This window comes from Anser cygnoides, chromosome 3, assembly GCF_040182565.1.
Source record: "Anser cygnoides isolate HZ-2024a breed goose chromosome 3, Taihu_goose_T2T_genome, whole genome shotgun sequence".
Classification (NCBI taxonomy): Eukaryota; Metazoa; Chordata; class Aves; order Anseriformes; family Anatidae; genus Anser; species Anser cygnoides.
In genome coordinates, this window is record NC_089875.1 from 42,877,664 (window position 1) to 42,900,833 (window position 23,170).

At 40.4% G+C, this 23,170-nt stretch overlaps 1 protein-coding gene and 1 long non-coding RNA gene across 9 annotated transcripts in view; one reads left to right on the forward strand and one right to left on the reverse strand.

The window, feature by feature from the left end:
* SLC35F3 (solute carrier family 35 member F3) overlaps positions 1 to 23,170 on the reverse strand; it is a 190,857-nt gene that overhangs the window by 159,195 nt on the left and 8,492 nt on the right. For 2 of the 6 annotated variants that reach the window (XM_048047250.2, XM_048047252.2), the window contains exons 1-3: positions 4,633 to 4,828; positions 4,272 to 4,501; positions 3,259 to 3,363 (exon numbers count right to left, since the gene is read on the reverse strand). The exons of 1 other annotated variant lie outside the window; for it this stretch is intronic. In XM_048047250.2, the coding sequence (XP_047903207.1) occupies positions 3,259 to 3,363; positions 4,272 to 4,501; positions 4,633 to 4,685 (388 nt within the window). In that variant the 5' untranslated portion in view covers positions 4,686 to 4,828. Of the gene's footprint in view, positions 1 to 3,258; positions 3,364 to 4,271; positions 4,502 to 4,632; positions 4,829 to 23,170 lie in introns of those variants that run through there. 3 more of the 6 variants (XM_048047251.2, XM_066994041.1, XM_066994042.1) reach the window with 3 other exon arrangements.
* On the forward strand, positions 5,075 to 9,099 carry LOC106048729 (uncharacterized). Of its 3 annotated transcripts, none has more exons than XR_010830284.1 (5): positions 5,075 to 5,256; positions 5,405 to 5,532; positions 6,511 to 6,575; positions 7,705 to 8,577; positions 8,902 to 9,099. It is a non-coding gene; the product is annotated as an uncharacterized lncRNA (long non-coding RNA). The 3 variants fall into 3 exon arrangements; XR_001214260.3 differs by having other exon boundaries at positions 7,705 to 7,806; XR_001214261.3 differs by having other exon boundaries at positions 7,705 to 7,782.

A 23,170-nucleotide genomic window follows, 5' to 3' on the forward strand; every position in this document is an offset into this window, starting at 1 on the left:
GGATGCAAATCTTTCCCTTCCACCTGAACGACAACACACCACTTAAAAGAAGTCACCAGAACAACCTGGAATTACGTGCAAGATCAGAGTCATAGAAACGTTCACAAGCCATGGAACTGCGGTCCATTCCTACTAAACAGCACTGAGTTAAATACACATAATATTCTCCTAACATTATTTCTTATATAGTAATATAGTATAGTAATATAGTATAGTATAGTATAGTAATATAGCATAGTAATACCTGTAGCCACACAAAGAAGGTAACTGAATTAAGAGTGTGATGCTAGGTGGTCTTATGGGCACCTAAAAGGAGAGAGGGTAACATATAATCCTGATTTGTCCATAATGAACCTGTATTTAAGAACACATTCTAAGGATACTTGAAAGTCCTTCTTTTAGAAGACAGACCCTGATCTTATACAAGGAACAGAGGTGTACAGATGATCAGTAGGAAAAGAAAGACTGCAAAAGAGGGATAGCTCGCTGAAGCCCAGATGCATGTATTTAGAATATTAATCACATGGTGACAGACTGTGATATTGAATCACTACAGAATAGACCAAGCCCATGTAGAAAGCAATGAACATCTGACAAAGGTACTTGCTGTGCACTCTTCAGGTGGAAATAAGCACTCTGTCAATTGCTACAGTAATTAAAATGAACAGTCTTCCTTACGGATCAGCATGACAGTTCAGCAGTTTAGTCACAGCTGTCTTTCACAAGTACAGAAAAGTTCTTGGGTCTATACTTCTAAAAAAGTTTGAAGCCTAAATCCCAGTTACACTGGTGCTAAATAGAAATATGTCTGCTCACTTCCAAACTTGTCTTTCCTCTTGAACTTAAGTCACAGGCTTTTAGAGGTAGAAACCATGGTAATTTACTTAACCTTCATGAAAGAGAAGAGCACTGATAATACAGCTCTAACAACAGTTTGATCTCCAAACAACAAAAAGGCCGTCACTGGGATGTACATTTTTTTTTTAAACTAAATTCTTTGATCCCTACGTGTTAATTAAAATTTTTTAAAAGTCAATTAACATACTGCCTGTTGATATCAAAGATTTCACAAATACTGAGCTCTACCACTGACACAGCTGTATTAGAGTATGATTCTACTGAATCTTGCTTGTTTCTTCCCCCCACCTTTGCATTCCAGAAATCAAATCAGATGCTGCAAAACTGTCCCCCCATGGGACAAATATGAATGTTTGATTTAGACTCAAGAGCAGTTATTTCCACAAATAGCCTGAAACTCAGTAGCAAGAATTTCAGAAAAATACGTACTGCCAGATTGGATCAGGGCACACTCCTATCCTCTTTCTGGATATTGCCTTTGGTGGGCAGAGGCAATGGAGGAAAGTGCAAGAACGCCTCAGGAAGAGATGGTCTGCCTCCCACACTAATTTGTACTCTGAATAATGAAGTTTAATAGTCTCTCCAATATTTTTCCCAAGTTACTGTAATTGTAATTTAGAGCAGCGACAAGATCTACAATCCTTTGAACTCTTGGTCTCAAAAACAAATGTTTCTTCAAAAATTATTTTTCCTATCAGTTTTTAATTGACAGCTTTTCATCTTCATTGACTGTCCATCTGTTTTTTTTCTAACAACACAGTAAGAAGAAAAACTCTCTTTCTGCCAGGGCAGCATACACCAATACCTTTCAAACTTTTGTTCTTACCTCTTTAAGATAAGCAGACAAAACTCTTAAGACTCTCAATAGACTGTCTGTATTCTTTTCCTTACTCATCTTAAAGACTTCTTTGATCATTTTCGAGAGGAAATAACCAATATTGCACAATATTTCACTAGGCTATACCACTAAATCCTCTGAAAACATCATAATAACACAAAAACACATTGCATTATTCCAGTTCCTAAAATCTGGTTTGAAGGTGCAGTCAAACAGCAGAGGTCTTCACTGAGCTGTGTACAGTCCCATCCTATTCCCTCTCACAAGCTGATGCAGTGATGTGAAACTTTGCAGGCTGGACTGGTAATTTTAGCATTTTCAGGGAACACAAGACTTCTATTTGTGACAGGGAATGTCATTTGTTAACATCTGGGCTATTCACCTGCCTCGAGCAGGTCTCCCTAGAGCAATGCAGAGTCCTTTCTTTTTCTGTCCAGTCCATAACATTTTGTGATTTTGGCAGATCTTTCCTTCTTCCTCCCCTCTTTCCATCTTATTTATAAGTATATTAAATATAGGATTTGGTCAGTAATTCACAGGATTTTGTTAACAACCAGCAAAGGCTTCTTGAATGTCTCAATTTTAAATACCTATAAACAGTCTAAATAATGCATATGAGGAACACTGTTGTGTGGGAAAAAAAGGAGATCTGGCCCTTCAGGTGATTTAGTTATAATAAAATAATGTCACAAAGATATATAGAAAAAATGTGATGAGATCAAACCATGTTACTGACTTACTTTCCAGAAAGCAGATCCATTATTAATGCACTCCATTAATTATACTCATTATTTACATAGTGCCAACAGCACAAATGTCTACAAGCACACACAATAAAATGACAAAAACCACAAGGGAGCAATCTGAACTTAATAAAAATTGTTTGTTCACAGTTCTTGGGCCAATTAAACCCCATAAATGAAAAGTCACAAGGAAAATCCATATCCCCAAACTAACTGCACAAACTCAAGTTGAAGGACTATTTAAAGAGTCCTGTTTCAAAGTAGCCGTTACAAAGTTAGCTTCCCACTTCAGACGATTTACCCCATTTACATCCATTTGGTCAGCTATTCAGCTGATGTTCATCAACACAGCTCTTCTTCAGCCATGCCACACAGTACCAGCCAGAGAGATGGGTCTTTTCTTTTGTGGTGCTTTTTTTTTTTTTTTTCCCCACACTTCTAGCAACCCAGATTTTCAATTGGCAACGATTTCATACGACCTATTATTTTTAGGCACAAAAGTAAGAAACTCAGACAACTTTTGTATTTATATTCCACCATTACAACTCAAGTATGTAATTTTGTTATTCAGAATGAGCTACCAGAGAAGATATAACTAGGCTAGCAAGCTGAGGCTTGCAATTAACTTTTTCAGACACAGTTATGAATTTCAACAAACAAGTTATAATTGAGGAGTTAGCATGACCATTATTATTTCAGAAGGATCTGCCACAGCAGCTCAGCGCGACTTCAGCTGGACTATTAGTCACTGTGTCAGATGCAAGCACTAATACCCAACTCAGCCTGGCATCAGCACACGATCTGATGCTGAAAACTGACCTGAATAAGCTTTACTCTCAGGAATGATCCCAATCCAGGCAATGGATTTGCTCTTAGAGAAATCCCATACTCCCTTGTGAGTAAAGTAGCAAATATCAGACATTTCTGTCAAAATAAAAATAAATAAGTAATAATAAAAAAGCTCTCTCAGAAGAAGTCTTTGAATATTTATCAGTAAAGCCCTATCATCAGGCAATCAGAAGTGGCTCACAAAAACTGAACAAGTACCACATACCACGCTTTCTTGCATCTTCCTCTTTCATTATTAAGCACACGAGCAAAGGGATAATCCGTGAGTAAACATTTCAGAATGTTTACACTTAATACTTAGGAAAGCGCACCACGAAAACAGTCACTTTGTCAGAGCCAGTGTTCCCAGCAAAACTGACTTTTGTTACACCATGATCATTTTAACAACAACAACAACAAAAAAAACTGTGATGATATGAACAGCATTTGACAACCAAAATATTTTTATGACTTGAGTTAATGGGTAACTTATTTTTAGAACTTGTTAAGTCATGCAATTACCACCGTGGAGATGAAAGATGGGCAAGAAACTGGGAGTGTTAGTGCAAGAATACTAGCTGATATATTACAACCCCTCAAGGTCTCATTTCCTTCATAAATCACATCTACGGAGGGACACGGCTAGGCTTCTCTTCGTGGCGGTATCGCAGGAAGTTTCTTTCTCAAGTGCAGCAATATGGAAGAGACAGCTCCATTTGACCCAGGAAAGGCATAAAAACGAGATTAAGCACTGCGAAGATCTGACAGACCTCTAACACAACAGAAAGACGTACGGAGAAGGCGTCCCTTTTGAGAGCAGGGCGTGCGTGAATGCAGCGGGGCTTTTTCAGAGCTGTCACAAATCCGGCGATCAACACATCACCGAGCGCGTCGGCAGTACTAAGGCACCTAAACGGGCTCTCCCGGTTGCAGGATCCCAAATTTACCCCGTGGCTAGCGGCAAGCCAGCCCCCCCAACACCACCACCACCCCCGGGGACTCACGTTTGTAGCTGGCGGCCCAGGGCTGGTAGCCGTAGTAGCCGGTGATGCGCAGGATCCTCTCCTCGATGGAGGTGAGCCCCACGGAGGCGCTGGTGAGGTCCTCCACGGAGCGGGACCACTTGAGGTCCTCCTTGATGGCCTCGTCCACCACCAGGTACTTGAGCTGCCGCAGCTGCGGGCTGATGTCGGACAGCCGCCGGGGGCTCACGTCGGGGGAGCGCCGCATGCCGCTGGGGGCCGGGAGAGGGGCGTCAGGGGGCGGCCGCCCCCCGCCACCTCCCGCCCGACAACTTTCCCCTCCGCCCGGGTGCGGTGGGTGTCCCCGTCCCCGACCCCGTCCCCGTCCCCGCCCGGTACTCACAGCGTGGCGGCTTTGCCCCGCGCCGAGCCGTTGGGGAACTCGCGGATCCCCATGGGGAGCAGCAGCAGCGAGGGCTGGGGGGCGCCCAGACTTCTCGGCGGGGCGAGCCGGCGGCGCCCACCGGCCGGGTGCGAGGCGGGAGGGAGGGAAGGAAGGGAGGAAGGAAGGAGGGGAGACGAGAAGGAGCGGGCGGCGAGGCGGCGGCCGCGGAGGGTCCCCGGGCTGGCGCTCGCCCCGCAGGGAGAGGCGAGGGGCGGGCCGCCGCTGCTGCTGCCGCCGCCTGCCGAGCGCCGGCGGGCGGGGGCCGGGCAGGGCGAGCTCCGCGCTCCGCGCTCCGCGCCCCCCGCCCCAGCGCGCCGCCAGCGGCCGCCGGCAGGGGGAGCCCCGCGGCCCCGCCACCCACAGCCGCCCGGCCAACGGCCGCGCCGCGCGACCCCTGCCGGCCGCCCGCAGCCCCGGCCCGGCCCCACGCGGGGCACCGCCCGCAGCCCCGGCCCGCCCCACGCCGCCCTCAGGAACCCTTCTGCGGGGGCTTCTGCAGAATCCCCTCAGAATCCTTCTGTGGGGGTTTCCGCACGCCTCAGGCAGCGGGCCGAACAAGGGAAGTGCGTGGTAAACACGCAGGTGAGGCTGGGTGAAGGTTGGGGTGTGCACCCGGTACGGACACGTATGTTCAGTCCGTTTTTAAAAAAATAAAAATAATAGATGTTTGGTCGTCTATAGATACAGTTGGAGTTATTTAAATAACTTTGTGGGTATGTGTGTCTTACAGGAGAGGAAACTGAGAAGTCCCAGCAGAAGAGATCGTTCAGTGCACGCGTTCGCTTTACCAGAGATAGCAAACCACGGACATGGACACAAACCAGTGCCGGTTAATGCAGGCCTTCCTGATGGCTAAAGGTAACGTTCAACAATCGCTGTGTCACTTTCAAAAACAGAAAGTAAAGCAGCCACAGCTGGCAGGAGACAAACTAATATCAAACACCCGTATCAAATCACACACTGAATTTGTGTTATTACTTACGCAACAATTATTTTGTCTGTGAAAGTGAAAACATCTGTAGCTGGGCAAGTACTTCTGAAACCCAGTCAAGGGATCAGCAGTGCTCCAACAGCACAAGCACTGAGCAACCACACAGGTGTTTGGCAGCATGATAGAGCGCCCTGCCAGGCATGCACACCAATGCAGGAAGGTGACTTGGGCTAAGCTGAGGGGATGGAAACAACATTCACGAAACCCACAGGTACTGGTGACTTAAATCTCCTCAGATGTTCAGAGCAGCAGTAGTGATAACAAGCAAGAATAGGATTAGACATTTCAGTCAGGCCTAAGTCCAGTATCACTCCATATGCAGAGTCTATACTCTTCCCAGCTTTAAGTGAAAGACAAGAATAGGATGTCATCTGAGAATTACCTGTGCTACTGCATGTATCTGGTGTCAAATCTCTCCATTATTATTCATACAAGACTCTCAAACTGTACTAAAAATAACGTCCAGAAATGCAAGTCTGGGCTAGCTGTGCTCAATATAGGGCTAATTCACATTGGCATGGGAAAACAGCGTAAAGTTTTTTCAGAGCTGGAGCAAACAGAGGCTCAGTCAACCAAGCCCAGCCAAGCAGTGATATCTGCTGAGCATTTACCCACCCCTCATCATGTGCTGGGCAGGTAGGCTGGTGCAGAGTAGCAAAGGCTTGGTCAGCACTGCTGGACTGCCAGTAAAGTATGTCACTGTCCATTTTCTGTATTCCCAGAAAGGTGCCATGGAATTCAGAGGCTCTACTGCACACTTCTCCACTTTATATTCCAGAACCATCTCATTCCTTACACATGCCCCAAAAAAGATTGTTTTTCTGCTGTTTTTTTTCCTTTCCCAGCTACTGTCATTTCAAGGTGTAAAAGGAATGATGGATGACTGTTAATACTTTCTCCTGTCATGCAAGTAAGTGACTTTGGACAGCTTGGGTGGCAGTGCTGACAAACTTGAAGTGAGTATGCATCTTGTGAGAGAGTAGAAAATGCATGGAAAATGGTAAAGTTTTGAAAATTGAATTGTTTAGTGAAACATTTGAAAATTACAGTAAGAGGCTACATCAACACAGTTAGCTCTTAGGATCTTGTCAAACCTTGCTATAAATGTTTCTTCTTAAACGTAGAGCTGCTGTGGACATGCAAGTAAAAATTCTCATGTTCACTATTTTAATTATGCTTAAACATTGTACTTGAAATTGAAACTGACAATATGGCATTGGATGCTAAAAGATAAATATTCAGTCCCACATGATTTTGAATTTGTGGATTCATGGAGCTGACTTGAGATTTTTTGTATGAGGAGAGAAAAAGTAGTGTATAAACTAGCAATGCTCCCCAAGAGTAAGGAACAAGTTACGGAGAAAACATTTGCTAAATGTTTTGTATACCTGTCTAAGGAATATACCTACACACTAGTAAGGAATAGTGGGCAAAACGGAGCAGGATTTGTCTCAGGTTAGGTAGGAGCCACCCAGTACTGTATGCACCGCCAAACTGGAACCACTGTGAATGGCTTTTCTGAACCTTTTACTAGTGCATTAACTTTAATAAAATACCTACAATCTTTCAAGCACAGAAGAGTTGGGAAGTATTGTACTTGAAATAACAGCAGAACTCTGTAGGAGGGAACAGTATTTGTTAGAGAATGTAGTGACTTTATTCTGGCCTGTTAGATGCACATTTTCTTTCCCTAGACAAGAAATGATATGCTTGACTGATAGTCAGCTCTTAAATACAACCATTAAGATATATCAGCACTATATAGACATTATGATGCCATGTCAGAGGAAAATACCATTTAAAAGGTATTTATTTTCATCTCCTATCTGTACCAGTTTGGCATAAGTTTATCCAAGATGGAAATTTACACTTACCAAAATATTATTCATTTCATGTGAAGGGCTAATGATTTCTATCCACCTCCCAAGATGAGTTTCACATTTAGAGGATACAGCGACAGGAGTAGGATAACATAGAAGAGAGATTTCAGTGGGCAAGACAACAGTCAAAACTACAGAAACTACTATCTTCTCTTCTAGGAACTCAGGGTCTTTAGAAGAGGACCCAGCTTCCTCCTTAAGCAAGTATTCTTCTGACTGAGTCTCTCTGCAGTTGATGTATGTTCCTGCTCCTCAGTATTTGTATCCTTATTACTGAAGATGCGTACCTGAGCCATTAATCAGATGTTCCTGCCCCAGGGATTTTTGGGTTTTAGACAGAAATACAATGTACATGATAGAAGCCCCATATAACACAGGGAAATACTTATATGGCAAAACTATTAATTTTCTCTAGCTGGAGTCAGATTTGACATCCACATGAATATAATGCTACGCTATAGCCAAAGTGGCTCCAGCTAAATCAGTGGGACCGATTTAATATTAGTATGCTATTCTGACTGGATAAGAGTGCAACTTTGAACATAATCTATTTCACCTGCAAATTTTTGAGTCAGCAACAAAAAATATGTAGCTGAAGACTTTCTAGTCTATCATGGGTAACCTTGCTTGCATTCACATTTTAAAATATCTACTACTGCCTTTAAATGGTATAAATAAACCCAGAGAACCAAGAAAGACTGATAGAGTGGACAGATGCTGGCCAAATGCAAAACTGGATAATAAGCAAAATCAGCTCAACTACCTTCAACAGACTCACACTTGCTTTCTCAAGTAGAGGGAGAGTGTGCTGGAGCAAACACAGATAAATTTAAGACAAGTTGCAGCACATTTTTCATGTAAGCTCCCACATTGTTCTCAGACACCTGCAACGCACAGGCAAAACCAAACAAGCATCAGGATTTCAGGCATGACTCCTTGCCAAAAGCAACTAGAAAGCTCTGAAAATTATGATGTAGCTGCCTGTTGCAGTCAGGAAGGGATGCACAGAGTCAGTGTCTCAGTTCCAGGGAGGTATGTTGCTTTATATAAAGCTGATTTTAATCTGCTACTTCAATGCTGCTGAATATAAACTGTTCAGCTTCTTCTTTGCCAGTGGAAAACAGAAGCCTCTTATATTTGGAATTGAAAATAGGTCTATTGATTGTTTTGCTATCCATTGTTAGTTGAGAAGTGCAGGGAAAGAAAAAACTTTTTTTTAGGGCATCTCATCATTTCTTTGCAGTGTATGAGCATTGCCCTTGTGTCTCTTCTCAATTCAAGTGGAAAACTGAGAATCGAAAAGCAGAAAGATAGTCTTTGTTTTTAAAGTCTCCTTCCTCATTTTCCTTCTTCCAGCAACAGACCCCAAAAGGACTGTAGGAGGTGTCAAAGACAGAAAATACAGAACAGCAGATCTCTTCAGTGTCCCGTATTTTGAGAAATGCCAGAGGCATAAATCCCAAAGTCAATCTGTGCTCTACATATACTTGGTATCTGCCATCATGTTGTGCCATTTCAAGAAATTTATACCAGAAATAAAGGACTACAAAACAAGGATTAAGGAAAGACTAGTTACTGGTCTTGCAAGTTTTCTGCATTTGTCTATCATTCCTATTTTGTCCTTTTCACTTCACTGACTGTAGTATGAGTTTTTCTGAAAGGAAAGTCAAACAATATGGGAATAAGGAGAAGGGGGAAATCATGGCAACAGCTATCTACCCTGACAAGCCGAGGAAGACCACCAAAAGAAATAATAGAAAAGCAGCCATGAAGATTTAGGGGAGAGAATTAAAGGCTCCAGACAGAACAAGAAAGAAAACTTTTAATAGATTTGTGCTCAGGGAAGGCTTTAGTGAATCAGAACACAACATTCATACTGCGTTTAAAGTTGCTTATTTGGAAAATGTGCTAGCCCCAAGAAAAATCTGATAATTCTCACCCTTCAGATAAGCTTTTGTTTTTCTAGTTTTGAAGGTGGTTTTTAAAGTTGTCATTTTTTGATGCAGAAAATGTGTTGCTAGCCTTGGACCGCGCAGCTTTCTTGGCAAGGTAATTTCTGAAGGGAATAGAACACCTGGAGACTGATTTGACAGGCAATTTCTATTGTATAAAATTAATGGCAGCTGTTTGAAGCTGCTCATGTGTCTGAAACATTAAAAATCCCACAGCTGAACTTTTGATCTAGCACAGAAGGTCAAGGACCATTACATGTTTGCCACATTGTTCTGTACTGTGAGGCGTAGCCACTTCCATATATGCATTTTGAATCTAGTTCGTAAGTTAACCATGCATTTTTTTCCAGTTCTTCAGGAAATAATTTTGGAAGATACTACACATTCTGCTACACCAGCCCAGACCCCAGTTCAACCACATCTCCCTGCAATATACAAAAAGGTGTTTTCTCTTACCCTTGTATCACCTACAGTGGATATATTTCACCATATCATAGCTAAGGACAGTGTCCCACTGCACGTTTTTTTTTTTTCCAGCTGCTTTTTGCAATTAAAAGACTTTGTAAAAAAAATAATCTGTTAACATTACAAGTTTGTAGTGAGGGGAAGAACAGCAAGAACTACAGGCAGACAATTCACAGAGGTACTATGCAGGTCCTTCTTACCATTCATTTGTATACAGGGGTCATCTCTATTTACTGCATACCCACGTAGGGGCAGATGTTAGCACTGCTTTGAGTCTCAAGCAATACTGCTTCTTCATATAAAACTATTTAGCAATAGAAAATGGATTCTTTCATCCTTTGCTTAGTAGATTCTTTTATTGTGGTGATAAATTTGGAACAATGAGATTATTTGATTAAACTTTCTCAGTCACTGCTGAATGGACTACCCTGCTTGTAGAATTAATAAAAAGGCCAAGACACCTAATTAATATGCTTGGTATTGAGCTAGATTGGCAGCAGTGCAGTTTAATCCTGCCAAAAGGTATTTGCTGAGGAAAGTCAAAAAGCTTTTAAATCACTCTTAAAGGTTGAGTCAGGAGAAGATGACCTTGCAAAAGCTGTAAGCCTGAACTGTCCAGAAGAATTTCCCCTTCTCCTAGAGCTGCTTACTGCACAGAACAATGTTAAATAACACGTCTTTTCCTTGCATTATTCAATGCATCAAGCTTGATTTTGCTGTGCATTCTGATTGGTAAGCTAGATACAAAAGCTTGAGCTGGAGAAAGCAACATGTGTTTGCATTCCTCTAGCGTTTTTTAGTAGCTCAAGGTATAGTAGTATTACCTAGCCTAAAGTCAACTCGTCTGGTCTAAAGGCAAATTGTCACGTACAGTAACTGATGGAGACCCACCACATCACTTTCACCAGTGCCTCACATTTCATATAAACATTCACAAATCATAAAGACATGGAGAAACCAAATGAAAAGCACCAGTTGTGCATAATCATGCCTACCAAAAATATCACAAAGATCAAGATGAATGTCATCACTGCTGTTTAAAATCATGCATCCATGGTAAACATAACTACAGAAAGTTGTTATCTAGTAAATTGCTTCGTAATTGTCATACAGAAGAGCCTATAAAACCAATCTCAAACTTGATTTCAATCTGTTTTGGAAACACTGTTTAGATTTACTCATTCTGGTATTTATTTACTCTGTGGCAGACATCCCAGATAATGAAAATATGCTTTACAACTGGTTTTCTACATGGAAATAATCTTTTGCATGTAGGCCATTTCTCAAAAGAAGTCCCTAACCAAGTTTCAAGTCAGTAAAATTGAAAGCAATGTTATCCCCCAACTTGAATTGATCTGATTTATTTCATGCTGGTGAAACTCTGCTGGCTTGATGGAGTTGTCTCCAATGTACAACTTCTGAATACACATTAGCCACTTATTTTGAAGAGTGGCATGATTTTAGTAATCAGTCACTTCATCATATTTCCAAAAGAAACATGACTGCAAGAAAAGTTTTTATTGCAGGTATCAACTTCTAATTTTGCTTAACACAAGAGCACATAGAGCTTCTCAAAAATCTGTGGATTTTTCTGTTTCTTTCCTGGTAATGTTTCTTCTAAATAAGATTTTTACACTCCTTTTTCTAGGCTACATTGGTTGGTTTTGAGCTAAAGGTTTTCCTTATGTATAAGCTTTCCTTTGTTGACCCATGCAAAATTCCTATTCAAACACAAAAAGGAAATCCTGAGGAATTCCCCCAAAGACAAATTAAGCCCCATCAGCAACATAATAAACAAAAATTAAAAACAGTAGTGACATTACAGAGGAGATCACATTGTATTTGGATATCTTTAATAGAAAAGAGACACGTGCCTTGACTAATTTGAAATACAAATATTGTCCTTGGAAAAGTAATCCACAGACAAAATTGCAAAAAAAGATTCCCTATGCTATAGGAATCCATGGCACTTGAGGAAACAACAGCACTGTCGGAGATCAAGGACCTATCAGAAAGACTGGAGAAGAAAACCATGGCTCGGGATGCTGTGCTTTTTTATTATTTTATTTTTGTTTGTTTTTAATCAAATACTTGGATATAAAGATAAATCTACAGGAAATAGAAAAAGCAAGGAGGTTGCAAGCTTCCCTAACAGGATTTTTGTCTGCTAGAAATATCTATATTAATTGTATCAAATAATCTGAAGAAAGAAAAATTTGAATAATGTGGGTTTTATTTTTTCCTCCTGCTATAAAACATAAAGATGAATCAATTGTGATTTCACACATTAAAACGTTGGAAAAGGCAATATTTTATGCTTTACTATGCATTGAAGAGGTGATTTGAGCTCCCTGTATCTCACATGGGATTTTTGTATTATCTTCAGTGTATTCTTTGTAAATAGTGAAAGGGAATTAAAGTAGCCCCTATAAAGCACAGTCAGTATTACTGCCTGAACACTGGGCTACAAATAGCATTTTGTCATCCTCCAGTACTCACATGGGTTTATACCAATCATGTTTTAGCTCTCAGCCACAACTAAAATTAATGTCTTGTAAACTTAATACAGTGTTTCTCTACTAAAACAAAATAAATCCTCATCATAACAGATTTTAGCCTGACTTTTGGCACCAATTATAGACTAAAATTTTATTTATTCCTTTTGTTGTCACAAGTAATAGGGCCTTTTTTTGTGCCTTCTCCTCCCACATGCTCTATTGTCAATTACTCTGATACCATTTATGAGACAAAAGCCCACTCATGCCGGGCATCTCGTGACTGAGATGGGCATATCATTCCCTACACCTCAAGTTCTCTTTGTGCCACATTCAACCATAAAGCACTTCTTTGTCCTAGATCAGAGCAAGAGATCACTTTTCCCTGTCCTCCTGTAGTTATAGAAGTTCCCTGCTTTATCAGATATGATATTGCATACAAATAAAGCTACTGTAACAGCCACTTATTTTTTAATCCAATCTTAACAGTAAAATTAATCAACCTCAAGAGAAATACTAAGATCTAATCACAAAGATACACAGTAAACATGCAAGTTTGCAGCAATTTTTATGATATTGTAATAATCCATGGACTAGCAGATCAATTCTAGGCTCTGGTATATCTGCCACTACAGATCAAGCAGTCATCTTCTGTGACCAGTAATTTTTGTAGCATGTGCATACATTATTTCAGTATCAAGCTATTTTGTGTTAGTAGGACAGATTAAAAAAACAAAAACAAAAACAAACCTACCGTATAATCGATCAAAAGTTCCCATTGACTCAAAGAGGATCTTTAAATTAAATTGATGAGCTATATTTCTGTTTATTTAGAAATTTTGCCATTTAATAAACCTACATGGTGACTTTATCAGACCGTTGTACAAGTAGTGACTAGACCTTGTAAAACAGAAAATGGGAACATCATCAGCAGAAAATATGCAAAACTCCTGTCTGCCTCCCAGTTCTTCCAAAGTGCTTCTATACTCCAAGTAGAAAATCTTCATGACATTAAGTGAACTTGCATCTATCACCACCAGATCATACGTAAAGATTTGTAAAAATAAAAATACCCACCCACACACCCTCTCCGCTCACACCATGTGAGGTAGCCTAGGGATGAAAGCTATTTTTCAGGCTTGTGCATCAGCAGCATGAATAAAGGTTCACTATTTAGGAGATACTTAACACTTTAAGAAAAGAGGAAAAAAGGGAATGGTTTTCAATTCTTCGCCTATTCTATTTGCACTGGGGCAATAGGACTGCACAGGGTTATATCTCTTAAGTTCGCAGATCAGATTGTAAACAAGTAGATGTGGCAAGAAGATGCCGTCTTTGTACAGTCTCCCTATGCTGTGATTTTAAGACTGGGAGAAAAGAAAGATTCACACATGTTAATCTTTGTTTGCTTGGGATAGGAGAAGAAATGAGGGGCTTACATCTCAGCAAAAAGACCTTGCCATTTAGATACTGAGCAAAACTTTGTTTTGGTATGGAGAGTTGAAGATAAAACTGCCTTGTTTAGGAATTTTGCTGAGCCCCCACCACTAGCATTTAAGAAGTTAGACACTCATCTGTCAGGGGGTGAATCCCAATCTGTCCAGCCCTGTTCTCCACAGTGGAGGCTTCAGTCTCCACTGCTTACTGGCAGTAGTTGATTCATGTGCCAGGCCAAAATCATGCCAAAAAATACAGACTTAATATTAGATTTCTAGAGGTGTTGCTGCAGTTGCTCGTGTTATTCCATGTAACGTTTTCTGTTGTATTAGTCACTAGCTGCCTCGTTGTTAGCAGCCTCCTTAGTTTTTCCATTTTATTACATTTCAGTTGTCAAACAAGACCGAAAAGAAAGAAATCCTGGAGATTGGGTAATGACTTTTCTCTTTTCTGAATGCTTATTCTCTGGTTAGGAACCAACTTTTCCCCTCCACACCATGCTCCTCCAGACTTGAGCTATCATTTCATCCGATAAAATTAAGTTACTCCTGATTCTTATCCCTTCCCATTGGTGCCCAACAGCTCTGTCTCATGTGACCCAGCTCAGAACTCCAGAGAACATCATCTGTCCTGCCTTTCAGAAACGCATTTATAGCACTGTAACTCTTGAAGAGATCCTATGGTGACATTTTGTAAAGATACAAATGAAGCAGGAAAGAAATTTCCCCGTGACTGTAGTGCTGGGGGGGAGTGTGAGGGGGAGTGCTTCTTGTCTGCTTCCTGGCTTCAGTTTGGCCACATACAAGAGAGAGTCATCTAAACGATCTGCAGAAGCAGTCAAATTGCAAACAAACAGTACCCAGATGAAGGGGAGCCATTATTGCATCAGTCCCCAGTGCAAGTAGAAAGTACCAAGAAAAACACAGAACCTCCTGACACTACTCAGAGCTGGGAAAAGAAGCCCTGTAAGAAAAACAAGCAAAAACCGTAAACATCCTTAAGAATTTGATCTGAAAACCATGGAATCTGAGTTGCTGAGTATCAGACGAAGTGTTGTCATCTGCCAGCAGTAAGTTACCAGCATGCCATTTCCTTCAAAAGTTCCTCCTGCCCTCTGTTACCTTGTTCTGGAATAGGCAGGGTGACTGGAGAGCACATGTTCTTCACCTTGAGGTCACGGCAAGTGTACCCAGCGGTTACCACCTCGTGCCACCTGTGTTGTGGCATTGCGTGACAAAGCCAACAAGACAAGTGCATGTGCAGCAGAGAAATCAATGAGAGACAAACTCAACTGATTTACAGAAAGTGTATCTGATGTAAAGGTCCAGAATGAAGGAAGATCTGACTGAATGAAGATAGGTCAAGGCCATGACCATTTTTTTTTTTTTAACTAGGGGAAAAAAAAAGACGTCCTGTGCAATTAAGTTGTTCACCTAAATTAAATATGCCAACAATGTTTCTGAGTTCCAAAAAAGGTTACCCCTCCTGCTTCATTTCTACACCTAAGCACCAGTCAATTTTATTTATTTACATTTGTTTTTTAGGGTATTTATCTAAACAGACAGAACTGCTGCCAATGTTAAGCAAAGGGCAGTAAGACCTGAAGGAAAGGACAGGAAAATTTCCCTGAGATGGAACTGCGCAGTTCTGAGATATGAAACTGTCTAGTGCCAGCATACATGTATTCTTACCCTCTGCTGGTGCCAAGATGTATGTGTGTGCACACATGTGGACGCTCCAGCCCATGGCATTGATCAGCTCCTCCTTCAAGCTGCTGTACCAGCCATGAACCCCACTGAAGGCTGTTCACACAGGGCCAGGGCATTTTGTCATCTTCTGCAGCAACAAGACCAAGCCCTAAATAAGCGAAGAATCTAGCTGTTGAGGTGTATAAAGAGACGTACCTTCCCTCCCTTCCTCTACCTGAGATCAAGCTCCAGCATTAAATTTTCAATAGAAGCACAGTTTTCTAATCTCTCTCCTCTTTGATCATTGAGAAGGTTTTAAAAAACAACTCATAGGTTCCCTTCCTTTTGAAGTTGTACACAGCAGGATCGTTACTGGTAGGTAAGCAGATAGATGTAGTGCTCAGTGTTAGATTTCCACTGTCACCATAACAACGTTTACTAGGGATGCTGAGCTACCGGCATTTGAAATGAGATCAAGTTCTGCAGAGTTGCGGGCAGGTGACACAGCTTTCATGTGGAGGCTGCTCTCTCCAGTAGTGAGCCAAGGCCTTCAAGAAAGACTTGTTCCTTTTAGAAAAGAGACCAGGGAATTTCCATGCTTAACAGAACAATATGAAACTTTCAGGTCTGCTCATCTCATGAGACCAGATGAAGGTTTGCAAGCATTGGTAATTCATTATTCAGCTTTTAGTTACCTTGCAGTTCTTGCCTGGATTGTCAAGCTAAAAAGAAGCTTCTGTAATGGATGCCATCTTTCTCCCATCCCCTACCTCTATGGATCATCTAACACAAATGGAATAAGCTAATTTCAAAGTCATTTATGAATAAACACTGATATAAGCATAGTATCGGTGAAAGGTGTTGGCTGAAAATTTAAGAAAAGTTTCCTTTTGCTCCAGAAATCAGCAGTTTAAACTGTGTTTAAATCATTTCTAGGCGATTATAAGCATCATCCACATTTATTAATGAATTAACAGTACTAGCAGCAATATAACACTTCTCGAGGGGCTCACTAAAGTCATAAATGTATCCCAGGGCAGCTTGTTCACTATATTCAGAGTAATAATTTCCTTTCAGTTTGGTTGCTTAGTTCTAGACTGACAGGCCATATATATATATGTGGGTAATTAAGGACCTAGTTAAAGCTGCAGAAGGAAGTTCTTCAGTATATGCTTAAGGTGGGCTAACACAATTCCTAAATTCCTACCCCGTTTGAAGAAAAACAAAAGCAGGAATTCCCAGAGGTGTGTGACACTGGATACTTCATGTCAGAAGGTGTTGGAAATTGGCAGCAAACTATACATTGGTACTTCTATGATACTTTCTGTCCAAAAATCACTTATCTGAAAACAACATTTCTCTTCGCTGCAGGTAGTTTCAGCTCTGCCTTTTAGATGGTGACAGTGTGGAAAAATAGAGTTTTAATTAATATCATCAAAACGTTGTGGTGAACAAAAAGGAAAACCCAATTCTTAACTCTGGCACATAAGCAGTGTGACATCCAGTGAAGGACAGTGAAGCTCCAAACACAGTTTTTACCTTATGTCAAAGACTTCAGAGAATAGTTAGATATTTAAACAGTAGTACAAGAATTGCTGCAAGGAAGAACGAGGAGAAATAGAGGACCATCATTTAGAACATGCTTAGCATAGTCCTGTTGGCAACATTATGCTGTGTTTCTGTAAATCATCATTTCTTGTGACGTGGGGCTCAGGCAGCAAAGAAGAATCCCAGCAGAATGAGTTTTGGTGCTAAATAGTGCCAAATCGCTGGGCTGTCTCAACAGACATCGGTGAAAAATCACTTGCTTTGTAGAGGTTCAATTCAAAGAAGCTTGCAGCCTCCAGGTGGTGCAAAAGCAAGACTTTGAACAGGTGAAATTAGCATGAAACTCTGTACAGAACATTCTTCTGTTGCCACGCTTTGCCACATTAAATTACTACTACTTTTAGCTTTTTCCCCTGGTGATCCTACTACTTGTCCTCTTTTTCCTTCCTCCTAGCCTTTTTGTACGGTTTACACACAAACTGCTTAGAGCTAAAAGAAACTGAGCCTTCGTTTTAGAGTAAGTTAGAGGCACAACAGAGGCTATTAGACCAAATACAAAGACTTCAATCAAGTAACTCCAACTGTGAAAGCCCGCAGCCCATACTTACACCAATGCAAGCACTGAAGTCACTAGTTTTGTCTGCAATTTATACCTCTAGCATTATGAAAACTTGTAGGAAGTATGAGTCTCAGAGCAAAAACATTGCAACAGAATAAGAAAACAGTGTAGTTGTGCATCCCAGCTCCCAGTCTTTGATCAGAATAATCTCCTGAACCAGTGAAATCTTGTGGCCCAACAGCCAGCACAGTGTAGTAGCCTAACTGCCAGCATCCACAAGTATAACAGCTGTTGGTAGCTTCAATCACATGGACATCAGTTGTTTTCACGAGAGAGGGTTTGATTAGGTTGCATCCTTCCACACAACTGGAACATTTGAGAGGAGAAAATGTTACTTGCTGTCCTTTGATTTGGTTAATATGAGAGTGAAACGCAGTGTCATTGCAAGAAAAGTAGTGCAGAAGGAAGACAATACAACTAAAGGGACAGACAATTTGCCAGATTAACCAAATGACTCAACTCATAGAGGGTAACATCTGTACTGCTCTTAATCTATCACATAGCCAAATGAAGGAGAAAGACAAACCCAGAAATTTAGAATACTCTTATTCGTGCAAATGTTGAAGTAGAGTTTATTGGCCTGGGTCCACACACTTGTGCTTCATAGATGAACTTCGTACTGAACTCTGTACTCCAGAGTTTTTGAGCACTCACTGTAGAGAATTTGTTACAAGTATTATCATTTAAGTGCAAAACAGCTCAAAAAGGAAAGAGAAAGGTAAATTCTAAACATTAAAAAAAAAAAAAAAAAGAAAAACAAAGAATCAGAACAAGGATGAGAGAAGAACCCTAGGAAAGAAACAAAGGCAGAGGACAAGAGAGACAAAATCCTGGGATTTCCAGGGGGCTGGGACTGTCATGTGCTGTTCATCATGCTTGACTGTGGTGTTCATCTACTACCTCCAGCACTGGTAGGAAAAAGTCTACCACAGCTTCCTTGTGGACACGGCAGTGCGAACTCATACAGATCTTGTATTTCTTGAGTGCCTGTGGAAGAGGTGGTTTTGTGGTAGCACTCTAAACCCAAAGCAATGAAAAAACCACAAGTGAGCAGAACACCTTTCTGACCAAAGCAATATGCACTGGTTCAATAAAGGCAGTTTCTGGAATATTGCAGTGCAGTGACTTTCTTGCATAGAAGACTTTAATCATCATCTTTGTCCATCACAGAAATTCAATAAGAGCATCAGAACTGATCCTTGATCATATTATAGGGCTAAAGTCAATGTGAGCTGTAATCCATTTTCTGGGGCCAGGGAGCTTGCACTCATTTATCTTGGGGCCAACAATGGGCAGACATGAAAACACTGTAGTACTCTTATTCCCAGCACTTGCAATCCAGCTTTAAGCACTTGAATCAACAACTGATCTGGAGTTTCCAACACTAGGAAACAATATTTAAAGATCACCCAATTGGAAAATATATTAAAAATAAACTTCCGATGTCTTTAAATGTATTAAAAGTCAAAGTCCATGGACTTGTAACAAACAGGTCCCAAAGAATTTTGCATGAAAACAAACCTGAAACAGCTCTTACCTTTGCATGCTTAACAGTATGCTTGTGATACCACAAATGCACAAACTCAGATTTAGGACATTTTAGAATTGGTCTAAGAAATAAAAGTAGTACAGTGCTTAGTAGTGAGGAAATAAACATGATGTGGAAGTCTTGTTCCTTGACTGATTTCTCTCTGAAGTTGGTGTACCCCCACTCAGAGGACAAGCCAGTCTTGGGAGAAGTGCTTGCACAAAGCCTTCCAAGCCTTCAGCGATTTCTGAAGACCCAGGTTTGATCTCTCAGTTCTTAGTTCTGTTTCTCCCGGTCGAGTGGCCAAGTGAAGCCAGAATCAAGTCTTAAGAATGAGTTTCCAGCAGAGCACATAGTAGGAAAAACGTATTACCTGTGAACTGCTTTGTCTCAGAATACAGAAGTTGTGAGCAGAGATGTTCCTCCCAGCTCGCAACTCATTTGCATAGTGCACTTTGAGTCATCTCTGTCAGTACTTGTGTGCTCTGTACTCAGAGCTACACATGCATGGTTTCTACTCAAAAAATATAAATTCAGGCAATTCCTCTTGCATGTCCTGTTAGAAGTCAAGCTGAAGAGGTCAGACATCTTATTTCAAAGCTACTTACAATTTTCTCAGACTTTACCTTTGAGATAAATATGTGTGCTTGCCTACTCAACCATCAACACAAAGAATTTCAGTATTGAAAGGTATTGAGCTACCCGAGCACTAAGGATTGTTTCGCTTGATACAATGTCAAGGCTGACATTCACGCTTGCATACTTGTTTCATTGATGGGGAGAAAATGCATTCAAACAGCAGGGAAAGCAGATCTGACTTTGCAATACTTTCCAAAGTATCATACACTTGCCTAAGCTAAATGAGGTTTTATCAGGGTCTTGAAATTCAACAGAATGTCCCTTTTCTTGAACGCTTTGATCAGCTGTGAGGAAATTAAAAAAGGCTATTGCTGTTGGGCTAGCACTGAAATCCTATTGAGATGAATGGTGCAATTAACACCTCTGAAATGATTTGCTTGAGCATTCATACAGTGCTGATTATCACCTGAGTACATTTTTATAGTTGGCATTTATAAATGCCAATAAATGTCAGAGACATTAAGTAGAAAAATTGTTCTAATGTACAAAATGCAACCTATAGAGAATTATTTTTTCCTGACATGAACACACAACTTTTCTGGCCTGAACTGGAAGCTCAAATATCACTACAAAGCTAGAAAGATTGGATCCAAGTTTTGATTGTCAAAGCACTCTATCTCAAAAATGAAAAAAAAAAGCAAACACAGAAACTTTGTTTTACTAATTCCTAACCGTTTAAGAGTTAGAATAGAATAGAACTACATTCTTTCATCAATATCATGATTAGACAAACAGTTTAAATAGAAGATGTACAAATATGGAGGATAATTTAGGCAGGTACTGTAATTACATAAGAGTTCATATTTGAGCTTGTTTAGAACTTAAGTAGTTTATGGAAATTTTCAGTTATAAGTCGTGTTTGCATTAATCTTTTGGAAATGAATATTGTATTTACAGATATCTAATACATTTCCAAGATAGAAAGTTCAGAAATTATAATATCAGCTGTTCTTTTTTGTGTGTACATCTACTGCTGCGTGCTTAGGACTATTTTGGAAGATGATCTACTACGTTCACAAGAGCAATCACCTACTACAGTTTATCATGCAAAAAGGCACACAGGGAAGAGCTCGCTACTCTATCATCATCTTCAGATGCTCCTGGAGTCCCAAGCTTCTTAAGAGTGCTCCAGCCCCTTGCAAGCATACGTGGTGACAGGAAGGTAGAATTGATGGGATTTGAACTCAAGCATATCCTCCAAGATAATTGAGAAGATACTTCAGCTCTGACTCATTCAACAGATTTCACAGGGCTTTCAGAAATCTTTCCTTACTTCTAAAGATACACTTTATAGAAAAAATAAATGAAAGCAACATCAAGGAGGTCTGGCAATTCTGCCTCCTGCTTTTTCTGAAACACAGGAAAGAGGGCAATCTAAGAAACCAGTATGCAAAGGAAAACAAAAGCAGACTGTTTAGAAAGATTCCCTTTATTGATCCTATTAGAAAGCTCCTGATCAGTGTTCACTAGTGCAGAGATCTCACTGATTTTGTACTGCAGCTTGCAAGACACAGCACAGTTTCCAACCAAACTAAAATTCAGGCATGGTTTGCCCACACAGACAGTTTGAAATAGAATGGGTTATGGTTCAAATGGTTCCTCAGCAGTGGGAGCAGTAACCTGGGGGGAGCAGTGGGAGCATCTGCAGTCAATGTGGAGCACACAGATCACACAAAGCAAGCCTTATTAACAGCCTTGTATTACTCCTCCTCACTCTGGATAGGAGGAAAAGCTCCAACAATAACATGCCAGTGTTAGAAATACGTCATTGTCAGTCCCACTTTCCCTCTTTGAATACCAAGTCCTCTTATACAAAGAGGAAACAAGCAGGACTTGAGCACGCAAGAGCTTTCCTCCATCTGAATAGGAGACCTGCAGTCTGTTCTCATTTGCAATAGTTTGAGACATCTGGAAGGTTCCTTGTTACTAACACAGAGTATGCAATTTCTATTTTCTATATTGAACATCTATGCTTGTGTCTTTAGTAATCTGTGTTACAAAAAGACATATCCTACTTTTTGTTAACACAATGAGTATTTGTATTCCAGTAGTCACTAGTTATAGGTTCAATGCACATAAAGAGAAAAATATAGGATATTTATATTTTTTGCTAAGCCAATTAAAAAAAAAAATCATTAATACTTCCTCTTATTAAACCAGGTAGACCCTAATGCTAAGAGCATTGTAACACAGTGTACCTGTCAGAGTACACTGACTCAAAAGCTTTCATACCTCAGTTATGCATTATGTATGTGGTAAGTGACTTCCCTTACCAGCTTAATCAAGATTGAGTGTTTGAACCACAATTACCCCTCTACTCTTATATTACTGGAAACAATTATACAAGTACAATGAAATTTCATACAAAATTATGTAATTGAAAGTGAAAATCAACATTGATCCTCTTAATGAGTAAGTACCGCAGTTCTCTAGTAGAAAACAGTTAATTTGCAGTGGTCATGTAAAACATCTTCCAGAGAGCTAGAAGTGTGCCTGGAGAGCTTCAGCTACAAGGTAGCTTAGTAAAGTGTGCCAGCTTCTGATCCAGCAAGTGATGACTGAGGGGAGAGGTCAGTAAGAGCATCTCTTCATAAGGGCTGCTTTAAAATGAAGACTTGGGAGTTGTGTTTTGCTAGCAATTAGCTGTGTTCCTGGTCTTTCCATGAGCTAGTCCTGTCCTAGATTCATTATCAGTATCTCTCAGTGTATTCCCTAATTGAGCTTTAGTGTAAGAACCCCAGTCATAGCCCAGATGCAGACACTGTCAGGGAGGAGTCCCCCTGCCAGCCCATCCTTTCAGCAGTCCCTTTCCAGCCCCACACATGCCCACACATGGCTCCAGCCTCTTTCAACCTTAGCCATCAAAGACATTTTTCTATTTGTTTCCTCTATTTTCAAATCTCTATTCAGAGTTAGAAGATCACAAAGATAATCATGGGTTACTTCATCTGAAGTAGAAATCCTAGGGAGAATATTCAGACTCTGCTCCTCTTACTCTGAAGAGGAGACTCTTTGATAGTATGTGTTCACACAGATGCAATAAATCTAGAGTATGTTTCATGAAAATATAAAGGTAACTGTTATTCTTTAAAGGAAGCTATACTTTAGAGACTGCCACTGTTACAAAAAGCACATTATATTGTAGGTTCAATTCTCATTAATTTTTATTTTGGAAAAAAAAATTAATGGCTTACTCATTAACTATGAATTTGGTTTTCTTCTTGCCCTTTTCCTTCTATAAAAGATTCTGTTTG